The 23,592-nt window shown below is 36.1% G+C and overlaps 1 protein-coding gene across 13 annotated transcripts in view; it reads left to right on the forward strand.

Annotated features, from left to right (window-relative positions):
* Positions 1-23,592, forward strand: part of HECTD1 (HECT domain E3 ubiquitin protein ligase 1) — a 65,561-nt gene that overhangs the window by 34,769 nt on the left and 7,200 nt on the right. For 4 of the 13 annotated variants that reach the window (XM_075151716.1, XM_075151718.1, XM_075151717.1 and 1 more), the window contains exons 16-34: positions 28-162; positions 1,295-1,441; positions 1,804-1,898; positions 2,322-2,427; positions 3,423-3,557; positions 3,641-3,780; positions 4,312-4,635; positions 5,110-5,276; positions 5,459-5,635; positions 8,520-9,356; positions 12,601-12,822; positions 14,587-14,720; positions 16,670-16,826; positions 17,644-17,866; positions 20,486-20,540; positions 20,775-20,957; positions 21,305-21,515; positions 21,597-21,682; positions 22,829-22,956. In XM_075151716.1, the coding sequence (XP_075007817.1) occupies positions 28-162; positions 1,295-1,441; positions 1,804-1,898; positions 2,322-2,427; positions 3,423-3,557; positions 3,641-3,780; positions 4,312-4,635; positions 5,110-5,276; positions 5,459-5,635; positions 8,520-9,356; positions 12,601-12,822; positions 14,587-14,720; positions 16,670-16,826; positions 17,644-17,866; positions 20,486-20,540; positions 20,775-20,957; positions 21,305-21,515; positions 21,597-21,682; positions 22,829-22,956 (3,662 nt within the window). The remainder of the gene's footprint in view (positions 1-27; positions 163-1,294; positions 1,442-1,803; positions 1,899-2,321; positions 2,428-3,422; positions 3,558-3,640; positions 3,781-4,311; positions 4,636-5,109; positions 5,277-5,458; positions 5,636-8,519; positions 9,357-12,600; positions 12,823-14,586; positions 14,721-16,669; positions 16,827-17,643; positions 17,867-20,485; positions 20,541-20,774; positions 20,958-21,304; positions 21,516-21,596; positions 21,683-22,828; positions 22,957-23,592) is intronic. The other 9 variants (XM_075151720.1, XM_075151721.1, XM_075151723.1 and 6 more) reach the window with 5 other exon arrangements.

Below are 23,592 nucleotides of genomic sequence, written 5' to 3' on the forward strand. Positions count from 1 at the left end.
CTTCTGATTATCAAAATCCATTTGTAGGTACGCACTATGGCGAGAGATTTATATGATGATCATTTTAAAGCTGTTGAAAGCATGCCTCGAGGAGTAGTTGTAACACTGAGGAACATAGCAACACAGTTAGAGTCTGCATGGGAACTTCATACAAACAGACAGGTAAGTGTACGTCCTTTAATTTATATGTGATGTCAGTGGAAATCACATAATAATGTTCAAACTAGTCTGTCATGATGTAAATGAAAGTCGCAATATGTCTGTCTGAAATGTGGGTTTTTTTAATGTGTGTTTGATCGTGCTCCCTCAGTAAGTTTGCAGACGACACCAAGCTGGGCGGGAGTGTTGATCTGCTCGAGGGTAGGAAGGCTCTGCAGAGGGACGTGGACAGGCTGGATCGATGGGCCGAGGCCAACTGTATGAGGTTCAACAAGGCCAAGTGCCAGGTCCTGCACTTCGGCCACAACAACCCCAAGCAACGCTACAGGCTTGGGGCAGAGTGGCTGGAAAGCTGCCCGGAGGAAAAGGACCTGGGGGTGCTGATTGACAGCCGGCTGAACATGAGCCGGCAGTGTGCCCAGGTGGCCAAGGTGGCCAACAGCATCCTGGCCTGTATCAGAAATAGTGTGGCCAGCAGGAGCAGGGAGGTGATCGTGCCCCTGTACTCGGCACTGGTGAGGCCGCACCTCGAATCCTGTGTTCAGTTTTGGGCCCCTCACTACAAGAAGGACATGGAGGTGCTGGAGTGTGTCCAGAGAAGGGCAACGAAGCTGGTGAAGGGCCTGGAGCACAAGTCTTATGAGGAGCGGCTGAGGGAACTGGGGTTGTTTAGCCTGGAGAAGAGGAGGCTGAGGGGAGACCTCATCGCGCTCTACAACTACCTGAAAGGAGGTTGTAGCGAGGTGGTGTTGGTCTCTTCTGCCAAGTAACAAGCGACAGGACAAGAGGAAATGGCCTCAAGTGGCGCTAAGGGAGGTTTAGACTGGACATTAGGAGAAATTTCTTTACTGAAAGAGTGGTCAGGCCTTGGAACAGGCTGCCCAGGGAAGTGGTTGAGTCACCATCCCTGGAAGTATTTAAAAGATGTGTAGATGAGGCCCTTAGGGACATGGTGTAGTGGGCATGGTGTGTTGGGTTGACGGTTGGACTCGGTGATCTTGGAGGTCTTTTCCAACCTTAATGATTCTATGATTGTAATTCCTAGTTATGTACTTTACTGGGACATTATTTTTCAAATGAAGCAGGTGGAAAAATTGTTACCTTGTTTCACCATAATTGTCTTTTTGTCTTTCAGTGTATTGAGGGAGAAAATACTTGGAGAGATTTAATGAAGACTGCTCTCGAAAACTTAATTGTACTATTGAAGGATGAGAATACTATTTCTCCATATGAAATGTGCAGTAGTGGCTTAGTTCAATCATTGCTTACAGTTTTAAATAATGTGAGTTTATAGAATATAAGTCTCTGAAGAAAAACTTTCTAAAAAAAAAATAACGTAGGCGTGTGCCTTAATTTAAACAATCTATTATAAATGTGGCTTTTTCCCATCTTGATGAAAATCAGGCAGACTTGCTCCAGTTGTGGTCTACTCGTATATATGCTATCACAATAGATTACTTTAGTTCGAATAAGCCATTAAAAATCTTTAAATCAACACTGGGCAGTTCTAATGGCCGATACCATTTAGCTTTTCACATACAGATTTTAAATAGGGAGTTCAGGGACACTAAACAGATATTTTTGCAAGTATAAAGAATGAATATATTGCTTTGTATTAGAAGTAACTTTTTTTTTCCCTCTTAGAATGTTGATTTAGATGTGAAACAAGACTGTAGTCAACTGGTAGAGAGAATAAACGTTTTCAAAACAGCATTCAGTGAAAATGAAGACGATGAAAGGTAAAAACAAAACCAAACCAAAAAAAACTTTGCATCTGTGAAGCAGTATAGTATGTTTAAAATAATTTAAAGACAAAGGAACTTTCTTTCCATTTCAATTTGTTTTTCTCTGAAATAGAAAATTGGTCTTAAAAGACAGCATCTGATATTGAAGTAGCAATTGAAAATTTTACTGAATTATTTCTTCCTGCAAGAGTTAACTATACTGAATGTACATCTGTTGCCAAATACAAAGGTGATTTTTGTTCATCACTGTGCAGATTAATATTTTTCTTACTGTGCTGTAACCATGTGACTAGAACAGATGATACCAGTAGAAATAGCATGCTGAGATACTTGCTACAGCTGGGTGCTATTCTCTGAGATACTGTAGAATTTTTTTTCTTTGTTGCGTGTTAACATAGTAACTGTTCACTTTCACAGTCGTCCAGCAGTTGCATTAATTCGGAAGTTGATAGCAGTGTTAGAATCTATCGAACGTCTACCTCTCCACTTGTATGATACACCAGGATCTACATATAATCTTCAGGTAAATGTACAGTGATAGCAATATATCATACTGAGTGATACACAACTGAATGTTATATGTGAATTTCAGGAAAAGTTGCACACACTAAGTCTGTATGAAGCATATTCTTGTAAAGGTGGATGGAATTAGGTGAAGAACAACAGACTTTTTGGCATTTATTTCCTCTAACATTTAACCTAAATGTTTGGGTGTTCCTCTACTGTCACTTTTACACTGTGAAGTGAAAGTAGATCTTGATTGAAGAGCTAATGTGTTTGTTCTTTCTTTTGTCTTCAAGTATTGTTCTCTTTATATGGGAGTATGCCCCCTAGTAAGTATCCTTACTACTTGAAGGAGCATTTTGTTGAAGACAATTATAAGACACGATGACTAGGGATTAGCTATAATGGTTAAAAGGATCCCTTCTAGCGCTGTGTGCTCATTTGGTAATATAAGACGCCTGCAGGATCAGCAGCTTCTTATAAAGGAAAGCTGCAATTTGGCTAAAAATATTACTTGTTTTTGTCCAGTTTGTGTGGAGTCTTAATTTTTTCTATTTGAAAGCACACTTCAGGATTTTGCAAGATGTCAGTAAAGTATGAATACTTCGGTTTTGATGTTAAAATATTAGAAAATAGTTGCAGAAAGTTGCAAAGACACTGCTGCTATTGAATATTTTGAAAAAGCATTTTCAGTTTTTATGTTATTGTAGTTGCTAGTCTACAAGATTTGGAAAGAAAAGCTATGAAAAACCGTGGAAAGTGAGAAAATATTAGCTTGAATGTGTAATTGACTTATACGTTGACTGTCATATTAAAGAATTGTTTGGTTAATTATAAAAATGGAGTACTAGGGAATTACTTTTTAGAGCATTAAATTAGAATATATTTTGCTTAAGTTGCGCGACAAAAATACTTGATACGCCACTAAAACTGTTGTTGTGAAATACATTGCTTTTCTTAAAATTACAAAACCTAAACAGAAAAGCTTATATTAATGTTTAGCTACTCTTTCAGATATTAACAAGGCGCTTGAGGTTTCGTTTGGAACGTGCCTCAGGGGAGACATCTTTAATAGATCGAACTGGTAGAATGCTAAAGATGGAGCCCTTGGCAACTGTTGAATCTCTAGAACAGTATCTCCTGAAAATGGTAAGCAAGATACCACATGCAGAGCTCAAGGAATGGTTGCGTTCTGCATCTCTAATACTTGATTTCTTTTCATTCATATGTAGGTAGCAAAGCAATGGTACGACTTTGATAGGGCTTCATTTGTTTTTGTACGAAAACTACGTGAAGGCCAAACATTTGTGTTCAGGCACCAACATGATTTTGATGAAAATGGAATTATTTACTGGATTGGGACAAATGCAAAGTGAGTTTCCCCAAAGCTAAATATTTTGAAGTCAGACACAATAAACTGTGATCCATGGGGTGGGATGGGGAGAGAGAATTCATAATGAAATGAAATCGGTTAATTTTTTTAGGAGTGGGAGGTATCTTTGCTTTTACTGTTGATCAATAGAATTACATTTCTTTTTGCTCTACTTAAATAATAGAAAAATACGCATCTCTGAAGTTGTGTTAAGAACTTGTTTGTATGCTTACCTAAGAAATGAAAGGGTGGGGAAGTTTGGGTCTTTGTTTTTGTTTGCTGTGGTTTTGTTAGGTTTTGTTTTGTGTATTTTGTTGGGATTTTTTGTTTGTTTTTTTGTTTTTTTAAACCACCGTAGTGATGTTTGGAACATCTCTAAAGTTATCTAATTATCTAAAATTATATTAATCATTTTGGTTTGTAATAAACTCAGCTGTAATATACAATTTACAGTAAATATCAAATGTTACTGATACCTGTTTTTTTTAATGTAAGTAATAATTGAACAGTTCATTTCTCTTTTTAATATAGAACTGCATATGAGTGGGTAAATCCAGCAGCCTATGGGTTAGTAGTGGTTACGTCCTCAGAAGGAAGAAATCTGCCTTATGGCCGTTTAGAAGACATCCTAAGCCGTGACAGTTCAGCTCTCAATTGTCATACTAACGATGATAAGAATGCTTGGTTTGCCATAGATCTTGGCCTTTGGGTTATACCATCAGCTTACACATTACGCCATGCTCGAGGTTATGGACGATCTGCTCTCAGAAATTGGGTTTTCCAGGTATCTAAGGATGGACAGAACTGGACTACTTTGTATACTCATGTTGATGACTGTAGTCTCAACGAACCAGGGTATGTCAGTGTATTTTATCACTTTTTATAAAACTGAGCTCAGTTAAAAACGTACTTGGCTGTAGACTAATTTAATGTAGGTGTAATAATGTAACTAATAAAGAAACGGTAGGTGACCTAAATTATCAAGGATGGGCTGGAAAATAAGTGGTTCATAAGTTCTCTGTACGGTTCACATAATGGCATTTGTGCTTTTCCATCATTGTAAATTTTGCATTTGATATGTTTTTGAGAAAATAGTAACACCAGCACTTATCCAGAGTTTGTCCCTAATGTTAATAAGTTTTATGTATCTTGTATTCTTGGCAGTTTTCTGATTTTATTTCTACATGATCAGCATTATAGTTTTCTGATTTTATTTCTACATGATCAGCATTATAGTTTTGTTTGCTTTGGTACTAAGGTTTTTTGGTTTTGCTTTTTTTTTTTTTCTTTTGGTCCCCTACCCACACCCCCTTTCTAATAAATTTAAAGGTCTACAGCAACATGGCCTTTAGATCCTCCAAAAGATGAGAAACAAGGTTGGAGACATGTTAGAATAAAACAGATGGGAAAGAATGCCAGTGGGCAAACACACTACCTCTCCCTGTCTGGATTTGAACTTTATGGCACTGTGAATGGAGTATGTGAAGATCAGCTGGGTAAGAAAAAGAATGTGTACATTCTATTTGTTCTCTTAAAATGCTAATGAATATACAATATAAAAATCGGTGTGAAAAAGCAGGTTAACTTTTGCAGTGGAACTTGCTTAGAAACTTAAGCTCAAAATTATTCCACATTCAATACTTTTAAGTCTTCTTGTTTCAATTTACATTTCTTGTAGGAAAAGCTGCTAAAGAAGCTGAAGCAAATCTGCGAAGGCAACGACGTCTGGTTCGTTCTCAGGTGTTGAAATACATGGTTCCAGGAGCTCGTGTAATCAGAGGAATTGATTGGAAATGGAGAGATCAGGATGGAAGTCCACAGGGTGAAGGCACTGTTACAGGAGAATTGCATAACGGTGAGCATGAATTGTCTGAATTTGTAAATATCTGTAGCATGATTAGTTCATGTGTAATGGGTAGCAAAGTATTTCCTTTGTAGTGTCTTGAAGAAGTTGATAAAATTTTAAATGTTTTGGGGAAAAGGAACTCAAATACTACAACTGTTGTGGTCCATTTGTGAAATTCCATTTTAATGCATGAAAAAAAATTCTTGCTGTAAATGAAACTTTTGTAGAGCTTTGCTTAATTAAAATACCAAATTGTTATTTAGACATTTGTTACAAAGAAGAAGAAGTATATGAAGGTGATTGATGCAAACTGATTAGTTAAGCTTTGGGCCTGCAAAATCTATAAATACCTTCTTTATTTCTTCTAGCTTAGCATTTGCAATATTTTTCTTGACTTTTGTTGTATCCTGTACCTTTCCTACCTTGCTAGCTTCATTGGGATCAAGTTGTTATTTAATTAAAAGCATGAAAAGTAATTAACTTACGGAGCAAAATAAAAACCCGCAACAGCCAGGGAAGTCAGTGCTCAGGAAGCTAAGATACTGAAGAGGCTCCAGAAGAGGTGATGATCTTGTCAGCTGAACATGCTTTCCACCTTTCCCCCCCTCCCCCTATTTTGGGGTATATAAGACTTGCCTGGTTTCTGAAGCATGTTCAGCCACTCTTAAGCTCATTCTTAGCCAGATTTTAAAATTTCTTTTAGTTTGTTGAATTGTCAGCTTTCAAACATGGAGAAATGTCCAAAGTACGATGCTTTAAAATGTTTTGAAACTTTGAATCTTATTTAAGCCATTCAGTATAGCTTGTAGGGAATTCTTCTGTCATCTGTATGTTGTTCTTATCAGATGCGGCAGTATCCATAGCTACATTCTCACTTTGAAGACTTTAGGTATTATTGGTGGCTAGTATTCTACTAAAGCTTGTAGGGAATTCTTCCGTCATCTGTATGTTGTTCTTATCAGATGCAACAGTATCCATAGCTACATTCTCACTTTGAAGACTTTAGGTATTATTGGTGAGTAGTATTCTACTAAATCAGTGTTTTCATTCCTATGTTCCAGTAAAATTTTCCCATAGGTGAAATTGAGGTTCATTTATCAAATGGTGATGCCAAACAATGTGAAATGTGTATCAGCAGACTCTTACTCCTGCCACAGTTGTCTTTCAAATAGAATTTTGAAAATAGTATCCCATTGACTTTTTTGTCATTATTCACAAATTTAGACAAATCTTGAGTTGTTTTAGGGCTGTAATGATAGAGCAGTAAGACTCCAAGTATATAATATGTACTAAAAATTTGTTTAGATTTGAAACTGTTTGTAATTAACATTTTAAGAAAAGGAACTATACAAAACAAGAACAGTTATTTAGTTGTGCTTTTACAAAATACCCTGTTCAGATATTCATGAATGGGAGAAATGATACTGTTTAACTACAGTATGGAACTAACAACTTTTTTTTTTTTGTATTTGATAAGAAAGGCAAATAAACTGTAGAAAGGAAAAAAAATCAGACTTGCTTCACAACTTTACCCTTCAAAGGTTTAGTGACATGAAGCTACTCAGATATAGCTCATGAAGATGGAATAAAATCATACAAGAATAATGAGATCTAAACCTGCTCATGTGGGGATGAGATGTCTACTTATCATATCTGAAAACTTTATCCATTTCTAAATACTCTTCCTCCAGAGTGATATTTCTAAATAGAAAATTGCCTGTGATCTTCTGTTTTGGTCTAGAAGTGATGACTTTTGGATAGTTATAAGGTAAAAGTGCACTTGACAGTACTAAAAAGAATATTTTACTTCAAATTAACTCTCTTCTATTTTATTAAAGAAAAATATGTGTGTACATCTGGACCTGACATCTTGTTTTGAATTTCTGTCTGAGGTTACAGAAGATGACTGAGCTTTTGAGATTTTATTTTTAAAGAAAATGTGTGTCAATTAAAATAGTGACACCAAGTTTTGTTACAGTTAACATACAGTAAGAAATGCTAGAAGGAATTTTTTTAGATGACTCTGAGATTGTGGTACATACTCAGACAAGCAAAAGTAAATTGTTTTGCCCCTGTGTCTGTCCTAGTTAGCTAAATTTTGCATGTTACCCTCACTATTGTAGATCTATTACATTTAACTGTTTAAAAAATACTGGTACTCTAAATAATTACTTAATAAAGGAATTGAAGAGTAGCATCTATTTTCAGTGTTGTGTTGGTGCCGGTATAAAGTTTCATTCTGTGAAACATACTCTTTTTGCAACCCTGAAATCTTACTTAAAGTAGTCCTTACCTGACTGCTGTAAGACTTTTTTTCTATGAATAAGAAATATTTGAGTCTGTGTAAATTATTGAACTAAAAAGCTGAGTATGAGTAAATTAATTCTTTCACTTTATAGGGCAAGAATAAGAAATCCCAAACTAAGCAGTTTCATAAAATGTCTTCTGTGGGTAAATATGCTTATCCACAAGTATCCAACAAAGAAAAACATTATAGAATGTCCCTGCAAGAATTACAATTTCTAGATATTAATAAAGTTATGATGATACATTTTAATGTACATTTCTGTAATTAGAGAATCTAATAATAAAATTTTGAGAGATCCTAGTAGGTCAGGTTCTTTCCTGAAGGAAACTTTACTTTTGGCTGGATTCTGGGACCCTGGAGATAGAGGATGATCATGCTTGCTGCCTCAATGTTAACAACATTTTAAAATACCAAATTGTTTAGATTTAAACATTTCCTTTTTAATTGGCATTAAGGGTTATTTAGTGATTTTATTAATTCAGACATGCAGCCCTTATAAGAAGCTGATCCCACGTTGTGGAGCTACTGTCTGACACGCTCCTGTCTGCTTTCTGCTGGATCTCACAAACTCCTGTCCCTTTCCAGGCTGGATTGATGTCACCTGGGATGCTGGTGGCTCTAACTCTTACCGTATGGGCGCAGAAGGAAAGTTTGACCTCAAGCTTGCACCAGGGTACGACCCTGATTCAGCGGCATCACCCAAACCTGTTTCATCCACTGTTTCAGGCACAACGCAGTCATGGAGCAGCTTGGTGAAAAACAACTGTCCAGACAAGACGACTGCTGCTGCAGGCTCCTCAAGTAGAAAAGGAAGCAGCAGTTCTGTGTGTAGCGTGGCCAGTAGCAGCGACATCAGCTTGGGTTCGACCAAAATGGAACGGAGATCAGAAAGTGTAATGGAGCAAAATATAGTTTCAGGCACTGACGTCCATGAACCAATTGTTGTTCTGTCTTCCGCTGATAATGTGCCTCAGGCTGAAGTAGGGTCATCTTCCAGTGCAAGCACCAGCACCTTAACAGCGGACATGGGAAACGAAAATGCAGAGAGAAAGTTAGGTCCTGATAACTCAATACGTACTCCTGGGGAGTCCAGTGCTATATCCATGGGAATTGTTAGTGTAAGCTCTCCTGATGTGAGTTCAGTCTCCGAACTGACGAATAAAGAAGCAGCTTCCCAACGACCTCTAAGCTCTTCAGCAAGTAACAGACTGTCAGTCAGTTCTTTGTTGGCTGCTGGGGCGCCAATGAGCTCCAGTGCAAGCGTTCCTAACTTATCATCTCGAGAAACTTCCAGCCTGGAGTCCTTTGTACGAAGAGTGGCAAACATAGCACGTACCAATGCCACAAACAACATGAATTTAAGCCGAAGTAGCAGTGATAACAATACTAATACTTTGGGAAGAAATGTCATGAGTACTGCAAGTAAGTAAGCTATATTTATTTTTAGTTGAAGCTTGTGTTGTTTCTTCGGCTTTCATTAGACTAAAAAAGTTTGGATTCTGTTGGCCTAATAGAGAAATGAATTTAGAGCAGCCTCGACGTTGTGTGTACCTGTAGAACTCATGAAGAGCTCACAGAGTTCATGCCAGCTGGAAAGTGTTACGTTGCACTGTGGCACTCATCAAATAGAAAATAACTTGAATTTTATGTCTATTACATGATTAGGAAGAGAGTGAGTATGGTTTAGATCAAGAGGCTGGAAGACTAGCAACAGTAGCTAATGTGGGATACTCTTGCTTTCTGATCTGTGTAGATTTTGCATACTCACCTTGTATCTGCCTCTTTCTGTTATTTTTCCATTTTCCTCAGGAAAGGCAGTTTGTGCATATTGTGAAGTCTCTGAACTTAGGAACTAAGAACACAGTAGAAAGGAAAAAGTAAACTGCGGTGTGATGAAATTTTAGTAGATTCGTGCATTCTATCAGGCTGCATAACTGAATGTACTCTAATACTGTGTATGTTTTCTAAAGATGGTACGGTCATTAAGGCTTAGGTTCGGCAAACTGTTCAGGCATATTAAGTGTAAGGAAGTTTGTGTTAAAATGATTTAAATGGGATTATGTACATGCTTTAACATTTGCATGTTCTCAGATTATATGTAGGATCAAGGTATTAGCAGGTAAGCTGTAAACCTGCTTGTTCTGAGCAAGTTCACTCTTCGGAATTTTCAGCATGCTCCCGTCAGAGTTGTTACTCAGCCAGCCTTGTTAGGTATTTTGTTCAGTGGTGGTGATAGTATTTTAACCGGAGAGCTGCATTTCATAAGGTAGGCAAGTTAGAAAAAGTAAGATTACCCAAGCCAGAAAGAAGCACTCAGTTTCTTGTTAAGCTTTCATCCTTTTCTAGGACTTCTGTGCTTCCTTATTTAAAAATGTGGTGTTTGTTTTTAGCATTTCTAACTTTTTTTAATAGTAACTGTTTTCTTTTTTGTTGGGGAGTTTTTTTATGTATTCTTACATTCATATTGTGATAACGGGGGGAAAATATTTGCAGCCTGCATTAAAAATGTAAGATACTCAAGGGAAGATTTCCAGTAATTGATCCCCTTATAGGCAGATAGTCAGTGCCTCTGGTTCTGAAGTAATTTTGTGCTGGGCGAAGGGAGAGGCCACCTTGGAGAAACATAGTAAGATACTGAAACAGCATGTTTAAGATTTCATGAATGTTTGATATCATACAGTGCTAAAGTTGGAAATAAGAATGTGGCAAATCGGATTTAATATTAAAATATACTTTAAAATTATCCCTCATGTAGGAATTATTTTGTTTTACACATTTTATACAAATAGAAACTGTAAATAGGAGCTTGTGCCCCAAAAAGAGATTAGAGATTAAATTTGAGCAATCTCACCGAAGTTATATTAGAGCATTGTAAAAAGCTTGGATTTTTTTTTTTTTTAAATTTATTTTTCTTTGGCCTCTCCAGGTTTAAAAAACAAAAACCAAACAAACAAACAAACAAAAAAAAAAAAACAAAAACCAAAAAAACCCAAAGAAGTCAAGTTTGAAATCATGATTAGTGATATAAGTCTCTTTGGCTTTGCTGTAGTGGTTGCGTTTAAAAACATCAGTATTTGCCAGGAGTTAAGTGGTGTCTAGGGTAGCCAGTTTCAATTTGTTCTTGAATTCAGAGCAAATGAAATGCTAACACTTAATGGCTTTTTCTGTTTATTATAAAAGCAAGGAGTTAACTGTTATTGATTAGAAGTGGATGGAAGATACAAATACTTATTTTCAAGTTCTTAAACAACAAAAGAAAAACCCTTTGGACTGGAAAATTTCTGTGTTTTCAGAGATGAGCATAGACTTATTAAAACTCCTAAATTTAAATTTCACTCTCTCCCTCCCCATGCATAGAAATAATTTCAAGCACTATATGTGCTTGGGTCACCTTTGCTGATTTTTGTTTTGTTTTGTTTTGTTTGCATTCTTATATTTTTATTTACAAACTGTTACTTAAGTTCCTAAGAAAAAAAAGAAAGGCGTATCTGACAAACAACAAAATTAGAAAGTGTAACATTTTTTTTTTTCAGAAAGCCACCAAATGCACTTAGAGGAAGAATCTTTGTTGTATTGTGTCGTTTTTCAAGGGTAGTAACCTTTGCAAACCTCAATAATAATAGTCTGAAATTCAGAATTTAGATTAATTTTTTTTTTAAGAAAGCAATGCCTCAGTTTACATAAGCTACAATAATGAAAATGTTTACTTTAAAACTGCAGAACTTGCAGTTGATAAATTTTAGAAAAGGTAGATAGGAAAACATAAGGTTTAAATTTAAGTATAAGTGACCCCTCAAATTTGCACATGCAAACATGTGATTAACCTCCTGTGTTTGAAGATAAGCATGTGAGAAAATGTTTTGAAGATTGGGATGTAAATGTGTAGTTGCACATAGGTATAACTTATACTCAGTTATGTACACTACCTGAAATTCTTTCTGTTGAGTTTACAGTGAGTTAAGTCTTGTTTCAGTTGTTAACTAAAATGCATTTACTGTGTTTTATTTGAATGTGCAGTAAGGTAACTTCTTAGTTGTTACTTGCTTGTTCTGAAAATTATTTGTATAAGTCATCCAATATGAGTAAGGTATTCAGTCACATGTTTTGCAGTACTGCCAACTCAGGCTTGTTGCCCATCATGAACATATGTGCTGAGTCAGAGCTGCTTTAAGAGCTTTAGAAAAATGCACAAAAATCACAGGTTTCACATTTGTCTTATGTTCTGTTCTCAATTAATTTATATATAGTTAAAATGTTTTCCCTGTATAATTTTAATTATATTGCTGTTTAGGGGTTAAATTACATTTTAGGCTTAAAGACAGACACAGTATTGGAATAACAGATTTCAGAAATACTTTTCATATGTTGAAAATGAAATGAAGTCATTTCAGGTTAACAGTGGGATTTGGGGATTTATTTCATAAAATTATTTGTTTTAAATGTATGCAAGGGAATACGCTCAGAAGTGAGCATCTGCATTGTAGGGTGCACTTTTGCACTGGGAAACCTTCCCCTTTAGTCTGTTATTCTTTATTGTAAAATAACACCTTACATCTGATAAGTTTTCAAGCCCAAATATATTTTTCAACACAGGGCTCATGCATGTAAATTGTACTCTTCAAGTCATCAAATCATTTATTTTATCTTACCATATCTTTATCTATAGCTTCTCCTCTTATGGGTGCCCAAAGTTTTCCTAATCTGACTACAACTGGTACCACATCAACAGTGACCATGTCTACATCCAGTGTTACTAGCAGCAGCAATGTAGCTACAGCAACTACAGTTTTATCTGTTGGTCAGTCGCTTAGTAATACTCTAACTACTAGCCTAACATCAACATCTAGTGAGAGCGATACAGGTCAGGAGGCAGAATATTCTTTATATGGTAAGTTTCATTTTTAAATGAAAATAAGCAGACTTCCCATTAATGATTTTTCCTTTTCTCCCGTTGTTATGATTTTCTCATGTAGTAGTTTATTTACGGTAAAGTATTTGAAAGTTGAGCTGTTCATATGTTACTAGTTCTGTAAGGCAGTAAAATGATGTTAACCTATATAGTAGTATTTCCTTTTGTTTTCAGGTCTTTATTTTAAGCAGTTTCTATCCCACGGTATCATCATTTATGGTATAGTTTATCTAGACACTTAATCTTTTCCCTAATCAAATGAGTTTAGTGTCTAATGTAGTTTGCATATGAACCTCTAAGTAAAATCAAAATGTTATTTCTCATTGTGTTGTATAGGCATGCTACATGCTCAGTGTGAGGTACCTTGTATTACTCAGTGATTGAAAAGCATCTGCCATTAGGCACGTTATACACTTAAAATAGTATATGAGGCTCCAGGTATCTCAATACCATAATAGTAATTGCAAAAAAAATTGGAAAGAACTCAGAGATGAAATGACATGGAGAATGGAATTATATGATTTGAGGAACAAAATCCAGAGTTATGTGGGCACTATACGCTAGAAACAGACATTAGGACAGAAGTTATTTGCAGGATATGAATACCGTGAAAGAAGATTGTAGTTAACTAGGTTGATAGTATCTAGGAATTAAGTCGATGAAATGAAGTCAAGTAAAACCTGGGGTAGATATGGGGAAAATACTTCCTAATGTAAAGTTTATTGGATTGTGAGATGTTCTTGAAAGAAAAGATACTTTATTTGTTTAAAATTTGATTGGATTGTGTTCTGTTTTGCCTTTCCTATAGCCTATTGAAATTGCTTGGAAAATATCTGGTAATTTCAATGGATATTGGAATTGAGGTGCTTGGAGGCGGTCGATTAAGATATCTGCATATGCCATCTCCCTTTGTTCTTTTAATTTTTAAGTCTCATTTGATATTTTGTTTGGGTGACAAGTCTTAAAATATATCATAAAGAACTGTAGAGTTACCTTAAAGTTTCTGTTGGGACGTTAACAACAATTCAAAGGGCGTTTGGGTGGTATACATAGTTTATATCTGTGTAGAAAAACGTAAAAGTTCAAAGATTCATCCCAGTCCACCTTGGATTGCAATGAACTTCTTTTCTGGTTTTGAGGGGTTGGTTTTTAAGTCTTAGTACTAGGTGGTTGACATTGAACTTTATATCTGTCTTCAGCTTCTTGTTCTAGAAATTAATTAGCAATTGAATCTTTAGAAGTATCACACTTAAATGTTTATTTTAAATGTCCTTTACATTGTAATTTGGGATCTAAGCCACATATTCTTAGTGGAAATTACATCATTAATCTGTTTTTAAAATTAATTAAACTTAGAATCAGACAGTATACATTTGTGTATCTTTTTTTTTTTGCAATATTTTGTAATTTAAAATAAAGTGTAATTATAAAATGTTTGATATAAGCAAATGAGAAACTGATCACTCTTAATTATACAAATGTTAAGTGCTTCTGTTCTTAATTTTGCTATTGACTAGACCCCTGGACTTTTGTCAGGTGTATGCTTTTATTACAGCTTTTAATCTTATTATGCCATAAGCAATGGTTTTGTTCTCTCTTTTTCTTGTTTAAGTGAGATTTGTGTTTTCAGTCTTCCCAATGCTCCTGTTCTTTAATTTTCAAAATTTTGCTTTAAAAATTATTCTTGTCTCTTGTTCCGTATGTAAAAATATATATATATATATTTATATATGTGTATTATAGATTTTCTTGATAGCTGCCGAGCTAGTACTCTGTTGGCAGAGTTAGATGATGATGAGGATCTACCTGAACCAGATGAAGAAGATGATGAAAATGAAGATGATAACCAAGAAGATCAAGAATATGAGGAAGTTATGGTACAGTATAGTTAGCATATATGATATCTTAATTGACTAACAGATGCATTAAAAATCCAGAGTTGGTTGGTTGTTTTGGGGGGGTTTTTTGTTTGTTGTAGGGTGTTTTTTTTTTTTTTTTGGCAATATGGGGTCCTAGCTATAATCTTTCCATTAATTAAAACAAATGTGTTTAGATTTAGGACTACTAGTTTGGAGTACCTTTCCATTAAGACTCTAAATGAAATGCCAAAGTTAAAATCATGTTATACTTTTCAGAGGTTGCAAATTGAATACTACTTTACGAAGGCAGTTCATTGTCCCTTTTCCCCATTCTTGCATAAATTTTGAGTATTAAGAAAGCTGTTTTCTCATGCATTCGAATGGGTGTGATAAAACTCCAAGACCTCACTAGACAGGACAGCTAACAGGGTGGTCCGCTTTCTGTACAAATTTGATTCTACCACCTTCAACATTTATTCCAGAGAAAAGTGTTTTTGAACACTAGCATATCCTGAGACGTTATAGGTCAGAATTAACATCTTAAAAACAGCCTGGGAACAAGTTGATAGACAGTAGAAATGATGGATCGGTAGTTCACTGACTGATGAAATGGTATAATTTTGTGGGTAGGCTGCTGAATTTTGTAATGATACAGTTCTGGGATGCATTTAACTGTAGACCTGTGTGAAGCAAACTGTAATAATTTAAGTATGCCAGAGGAAATCTCTCTTTTTTTTTTAAAAACAAACAAACAAACAAACAACAACCCAGCAGGTTAGTCCATATGGGTCTTGCCTACGTTATTGTGAGTTCTGGCTTTTCATTTGGTTCTTCTTTAGTGGTATGATGAATGCTTGGTCTTCTACCACCATTGAAGTGATCAGAATGGATATTGCAAGGTCTAAGAGGAAAAATATAAGACTTCACTAATAATAGTTTAATGTTTATTACATAAATATAAATATTGTTTTATGGAATTATAGAAACTTCCTCTTGTAATTAATATGCACAACTTTTAGTGATTTGAACCAAAGTATTTAGCACTTTAACCTACTGTGATTATGCTTTTAACAGAAACTCAAATACATTACTAAATACTTCGTTATTTCACCTTCTGCACAAAGATATGAAGTTAGGAATGGAAAAGCCAGTACTACTTAAATGGACCTACAATGCAAACGACCACCTTACTTTGTAGATTGTTGATCACTTTTCAGAAATTATTAAATGGAGTTACTATTGTTGTTCATGGGAAGAAGCAGAAATAGCTAAATTAGTGTTTGCTTAAGATTGCACAGCAAGAATCGGATCTGGAAAAGAAAATTTTCCTTTCTTGGGTTCCTCTGATTTATTATGTAATTCTTCTCAATGAGGAGTTGAACAGATTAAAAACTTGTTGTAAAAAAGTCAAAAGCAATTAATACTTGCTAAGGCTTATTGAAAATTAGATTTCTTCCCACAATCTTAGTTCCAGTATTTTGGTATTTGATTTAATCTCTGGATAAAACGTGTATACGTTATATATCAATATATGTATATACTTTCAAAAAAATACTTCTTGGTTTCAGAGAAGTTAATGTGTTTATTTTGACACCATTGATTTATTTGAATCTTTGATATTCCAAAGTTTGTGGAATACACAAAATATCTACACCAAGTTTGCTGGTCTACAGTACTCTGTATTTCCCTATGTTCTGGTGCTTCATGGAAAGTTTCATTCTTTCTAGAAATTGTAAATACACCTGTTGTAAGGTTAGCCTATTTATGTTGATTTCTGTATGTCTATGGTTTTGATAATTCTCTTGATTCCTGCTTGACCAGTTAAATGGAACTAGTACTGTTACCTGCCAGCTTTGATATCTTTTATGTCAATTTTAGTTTACATGACTGCTCTATTCCCTAACTATTAAATTTTTGATCAAATTATTCTTTGTAGCAGAATCTAACAAACAACTACTTTTTTTTAGGAAGAAGAGGAGTATGAAACCAAAGGAGGCCGTAGAAGAACATGGGATGATGATTATGTATTGAAACGGCAGTTTTCTGCTCTAGTTCCAGCTTTTGACCCAAGACCTGGTCGTACTAATGTTCAACAGACAACTGACCTAGAAATCCCTCCACCGGGTATGCTGACAAGGCATTTGTGATACTTGATCTGGCTTTAGGATGGAGACTCACTGTCCAGGGCCCATTGGGCTCTGGGGATCCTATCACTATTAACCAGTACAACATGCTTTTGTGGCTGTGTGGCTTTTCTCTGTTTGAATAGGTTTCATCTGCCTCTGCAGGTCCAAGCATTATTGAGGGAAAAGTAAATTACATGTGTAAAATAAGCGTACTCGTGAATTTAGCTTGGATTAGTGATAAATTTCTTGCTACGTCTGGTTCCACCTGCATGGAATAATCTGTGTGTTGAGCTACTCAGAACAGCTTTGATTGCAGAGGACTTGTTGAAACAGTCCAAAGCAGAGGCAAGGGGAAAGCTAATACAGTAATTGAGCAGTCAGCAGCATAGCACCTGATCTTGCTCCTTAGTTCATTCTTGTTTAGCAGTGTGGGTGTAGTCAGTGTTCATTACAGAAGGGAATACTTAGGTTTAGCTTATGTGGAAACGAGCCATTGTTGATTTTTATGAATTGAAACGATTCAATACACAGGAAGATACTGCGTATGAAAAGAAGAATGCATGTGCTGTGATGTTATCAAGACGGAAGGATCAGTAAGGATTTCAAAAATTCCTGTTAACTTTACTCACATGGAGAAGTGCTGCAGTTACAGCCCTTAGATATAGTTCATAGTTACAACTCAGTATCATCTCTTTGGCATGTGTGCAGGAAGTCTTCACGCTTCCTTGTTGAGCCGCTTGATTAATGTTTAAGCCAACTTGTTATGCATTATGTATTTTGTATTAACGACTTCTCAAATGATTTTTCGCATGCAGGTACACCTCATTCAGAACTCTTGGAAGAGGTTGAGTGCATGCCTTCACCACGTTTAGCACTTATCTTGAAAGTTTCAGGTCTTGGAACAACTCGAGAAGTAGAACTGCCCTTAACAAACTTCCGATCTACCATCTTTTACTATGTACAGAAATTGTTACAGCTTTCCTGTAATGGCAATGTGAAATCTGACAAACTTAGACGTATTTGGGAGCCAACATACACGTAAGCTCACAAGTTTGTTATTCTGTGTAGAGAACACTGTGACTGATTAGGAAACGGGTGTGAAACAATGTTAAGTTTTTCTTCTTCCTCTGTAGGAAGCAACGCTAGAATTAGTTTTTCTTGCATTTATGTCAGTATGTTCTTACTGGTTTTAAAGCTAGTGCTGTGACTACAAAACAAAAAAAGTCATAACCTCTAATGCTCAACTGTGACTTGTTAATAATATTTCACAAGTCAAGCAATTGACCAAGAGGGCAGAATTTGGTCTGCTTAGGGATCTGCTTGGAAGAATCCCATGGTGATATAGTCCTAGAGAGAAGAGAGGTCCAGGAGAGATGGTTGATTTTTCAAGGATCACTTCCTCCAGACTCAAGAACAATCCATCCTAATGTGTGGGAAGTCAGGCAGAGGCAGTAGGAGACCTGCATGGGTGAACAAGAAACTCCCAACAGAACTCTAAACATAAAAAGGAAACATGCAAGACGTGGAAGAAGGGTCAAGTGACCCAGGGGGAATATAGAGACATTGTCCCAGCATGAAGGTATAGGGTTAGGAAAGCCAAAGCCCATCTGGAGTTGAATCTGGTGAGGCATGTGAAGGGCAAAAGGTTAGGGAACACTTAAAGAAACAGGACATACTAGTCCATGGGACTCAATGGGATGCACCCACAAGAGCTGGGCACTCTTGATTATCTTTGAAAGGTCATGGTGATTGGGAGACATTTCTGAGGACTGGAGGAAAGCAAGTGTCACTTCTATCCCCTTGAAGGGCAAGAAAAATCTAGGGAACTACAGACTGGTCACCCTCTCCTTCATCCCTGGAAAGGTGGTGGAAATAGTCCTGGAAACCATTTTCTAACAACGAACAACAAGAAGGTGATTGGGAGTAGGTGACATGGATTTATGGAGAGGAAATAATTCTTAACCAATCTGATAGCCTTCTATGATAAGATGACTAGCTCAGTGGATGAGGAGAAAGCAGCAGATGTTACTTTCTTCAACTTTAGCAAGGCTTTCAACGCTTTCTCTCTCGTTGACAAAGTAATAAAGTATGGACTAGATAGTGTCTGAAAACTGTCTGAATTGCCAGGCTCAGATGGTTGTGATCATTGGTATGAAGTCAAGTCGGAGACCAGTCGTTAGTGGTGTACCCAAGTGTCGATACTGGGTCCAGTACTGTTTAACACCTACATTAATGAACTGTATGGTGGGACAGAGCAGATGCTCAACAAGCTTGCAGACAAAACAAAACTGGGAGGAGTCATTGTTGCACCAGGTGATTGTGCTGCCATTCTGAGAGACCTCATCAGGCTGGAGAAATGGGGAGATGGGAACTTCATGAAGTTCCACAAAACAGAAATGCAAAGTCTAGCAGCTGGGGAGAAATAACTGTCGGTACGGGCTGGGGGCCAACTGGCTGGAAAGCAGCTTGGCGGAAAAGGCCCTGGGGGTCCTGGTGGACATAAAGTTGAACACAAGCCAGCTATGCACCCTGGCAGCAAAGGAGTTCAGCAGCTGCCTAGGCTGCATTAGGAAGGTTGAGGGAGGTGATCTTCCCCCTCTGCTCAGCGCTGGTGAGACACATCTGCAGTGCTATGTCCAGTTCAGGGCTCCTCAGTACAAGAGAGACATGGACACTGGAGTGAGTCTAGCAAAGGGCCGCTAGGATTATTAAAGGGCTTAAGGCATCTGTCATACAAAGAGAGTCTGAAAGATCTGGGACTGTCTAGCCTGGAGAAAAAAAGGCTTGTGGGATCTTACCATTGTCTATGAATACCTGATGGGAGAAAGTAAGGACGACAGAGCGTAGACTCTTCTTTGTTGCGACAAGTGAAAGGACAAGAAGAAAATGGCTCAAATTGAAACATGGGAAATTCCATTTAAACATAACATTTGAGCGGGGGTACTGGACTAGGACTCCAGAGGTCCCTTCCAACCTTAACTATTCTCTCTACCCTAACTTGACCTTACTTGCTTGATAGTAATAGAAATTATAAGACTATATGATTGTGTGTATTTTCCATTTACCACACCAGTGTAACTTCTGTCATGCTAGAAAACTGACTTATACGAAAGCAAGAACTGCAGTAAGGTGGTTGCAGTTTTTTTAACTTTGTATTTCAGATTTCAGCAGCGCTCATGTGTTGCACCTATTTTCTGAGTTGTCTTGTGTCAAAAATTGTGTGCTGTAACAAAACTTTTCTAGCTAGACAGCATGAGAAATAGTTGTAAATGTGCATATTTCCTAAGTTAATTCACAGCAAACTATCCTAGAACTTCAAAATTTCAAAGAGCTGGTGCATGTGTAGTGAAGAACCTAAAGTTGGTTTGGTAATTTGCACAATGAAGGTTGTTTGATTACTCCCTCATTGAGCAGGAAGGAAACATAAATGAAATACTTTGCAAGATAAATATCGACATCATGAAAATTAAATATGAGTTTAAGAACTTTGCTGCATCAGGGTATCCCAGATGTTCTGTGCAGCAAAGAGCAGCTGCTATTGCTGGTTTACATCATGTTATCTAAATGTCATTGACGTCTAACAAGTCAACGTATAACTTCAGAATTTAGAGGATGTGCTATGAGTATGAAATATTAACTCGATGTTTTGATATCTAGAATCATGTACAGAGAAATGAAGGATTCTGATAAAGAAAAAGAAAGTGGAAAAATGGTAAGACTTACTTCTATGCCTTTGTGTATGTTTTTATGGCTGTTTAAACAAAAGCAAACCAAATCTTTTTTGAAATGCTACATTAAAAAAACTAACAGTTTTCAATTATTTAAAGGATATGAGTGAGTATATTTGTAAATGCATGCTCCTTTAAAAAAGACAATAAGTAATGCATGTGAAATCTTAAAGACTTTACAATCAGGAAAAACCAACATTTGGTGGTTCCTGTTGTAGGGTTGCTGGTCAGTAGAGCATGTGGAGCAGTTCCTTGGCACTGACGAATTACCAAAGAATGACTTGATAACCTACCTGCAGAAGAATGCAGACTCAGCTTTCCTGCGCCACTGGAAATTAACCGGCACTAATAAAAGTATTAGGAAAAACAGAAATTGTTCCCAGCTCATAGCTGCATACAAGGTATATGTCTGCATCCAAACTTCTTGTATTATGAATGGCTGTGTGCTTTGTTTTGCAGCTTTAAAGATTCTTGTGGAGGAGGGATATGACATGGATAGGAAAGTTGAACGTTCATATGCCCAATATCAAGTTTAGTTTTTGCTGCTCTTTTTTTTTTTTTTAATGTCTTCTGTTAAATATAGTCGTGTTAAAATGCATTTGAATTATGATTTGAACTATCCACAATTTAAGTAAGTGTTGAGGTTAAACACAGTAACCGTTCTGATTTTTCAAATCATTAACTTGGAGTGCACAGTCCTAAAGATAGTAACACATAGAGTTCATTCTTAACAATTCTTTTTTTACAGGATTTTTGTGAACATGGATCAAAATCTGGATTAAGTCAAGGGGCCATTTCTACTCTTCAAAATTCTGATATCCTTAGTTTGGCAAAGGAACAACCTCAGGCCAAAGCTGGCAGTGGGCAGAACTCCTGTGGAGTAGAAGATGTTCTGCAGTTACTTCGCATTTTGTATATAGTTGCCAGTGACCCTTATACAGCACGAACTTCTCAAGAAGGTAAGTTAGTTATCCAGCAGAGCTTCTTAAATGTTTTCATGAAAACAAAATAAAGGAAAAGTTTTCTCTTGATATTTTCAGAAGGAGATGAGCATCCTCAGTTTAACTTTCCACCAGATGAGTTCACAAGCAAAAAAATTACTACAAAGATTCTGCAACAGATAGAGGTATTACATTAATGTGTTATGCACAATGTATATATGTAATATTGTTTTAAGACTCTATTATACTCTTCCTTACTTTGTTTGAAATTATTAGCTTTTTTGCCATTTTGAATTTAGAATTGTTTCATATGACATTTATTTCCTTATATTTTGGATGAGTAAATTCTGTAAGAACAGGCTAGCCTGAATAAAAACATACCAAGAAAAAAGATGCAATAGAATTATAGCTTTTGGTTATGAAGAATAATTTTTTTTCTGCACCAAATATCAGTGTTACTATGTAGTGTATGTGTGTCTGCCTGATGCTATTGTAATAAAGGCAATTAATTCCGTTAGGGTTCACAAACGTTTTATTGTTTATACATTCCACACAAAGCTTTCAAAAATAGCTTTTAGAAAACATTCTTGGTACTAGATCAGTTACATGCGTTAAAAGGAAAACTTTAAGATGTAGTTCTTCAGTAGAACTACATTTTCTTTAACAAAGATGTAAAGAAGATGAAGATTCTTGACTTGCTCGGCTCTTGTGTGCTTTTTGAGTATTTTTTTTATTACAGTAAAGTTGCCCTAATTATTCATTAAAAAAGAAGTTCAGTTTTTCATGTTCTTTTAAAGGCTGTTCAGGCACCCTGAATTATTGTATTATGAATTATTGTAGTAATAATTTCTGCAGTCTTTTTTTATTATACTTGTATTTTAGAAGGGACTATAGTAATATTTCAGTGGGGATCATCTTTACTACCACCAAGTTTCTTTTGTGTCTTCTGGTATTGAGGAGGTAGTATCTAATCACTTTTGGGCGAAACTCAGAAATAATTCTCTCCAGGTAGTTGTATACTCAGATCTCCCTACAGTGTTTTGAGTAGTATATATCCTGGAGATTTACTACAGGTTTTAGTGTGTTTGTGCCAAAGCACCCTGTGTCCACTCTTGAGTTCTAGAAGCTCTGTGAACTTCTCTTTCATAGCATTTAAAAGAGAAGAAAAAAAAAAAGTAGCAGTTGCTGAGAAGGAAGAAACTTGCTCAAGCACAGGTGAAAACTCTGTACTTGGGTGTATTGGGTGTCTATGTACTTAGTTACAAACTTGCTGGGACAACCCGAATCTAATATTAGAAACACTTCCCCCCCCTCCTTGCATTGAACTACAGGAACCCTTGGCCCTAGCAAGTGGAGCTTTGCCGGACTGGTGTGAGCAGCTAACAAGCAAGTGTCCTTTCCTAATTCCATTTGAAACAAGACAGTTGTACTTCACATGCACAGCATTTGGAGCGTCAAGGTAAAAAAATCTTAATTTTTTTTAAGACTCCTTCCTTTTTTTTTTTTTTTTAAAAATATAGTAGTTTTTTTAATTGCTAATTCACAGAAGGACTTTATCCTAACAAGATAGATTTTGCTTGCCAAATGTAAAGCATTTTAGATAGTAGAAAAAAAGGGAAGAAGATGGAAAACTTCAGAGCGACTTTTGGACACTTGAAACATTTCTTGTTCATTGTGTTAGACATTTATAATGAGTAGCCTACCTTCTGTTTGATATTATTCAGGAAATTCCTTTGAAGAAATTGCATTTTTCAACTTTAGCTGAAGACTTGCTTGTGTGCCTCTAGCTAGTTTATCATATCAGGCAGTAATTCGACTGGGTTGCAGTTCATTGCATAAAGCAGTAAGCAACAAAATTTAAAAATTCTGAAAATAAATGTGAATTAAATGTTTTTTGAAAACATACACCAAAGCACATATCTTTTTATTTTTATAGTTCCTACAGTGGTTTGGTGATTGTTTGTTTTGGGTCATTTACACTAAAGTCTCACCAAAATAGACAAAATCTAACAAATAGATGCTATTTCAAAAGTTAGTATTAGCTGCATAATGAAACTATAACAAAACCAGACATTAAAACATTTAAGCATATGCT

This window comes from Calonectris borealis, chromosome 5 (assembly GCF_964195595.1).
Source record: "Calonectris borealis chromosome 5, bCalBor7.hap1.2, whole genome shotgun sequence".
Classification (NCBI taxonomy): domain Eukaryota; kingdom Metazoa; phylum Chordata; class Aves; order Procellariiformes; family Procellariidae; genus Calonectris; species Calonectris borealis.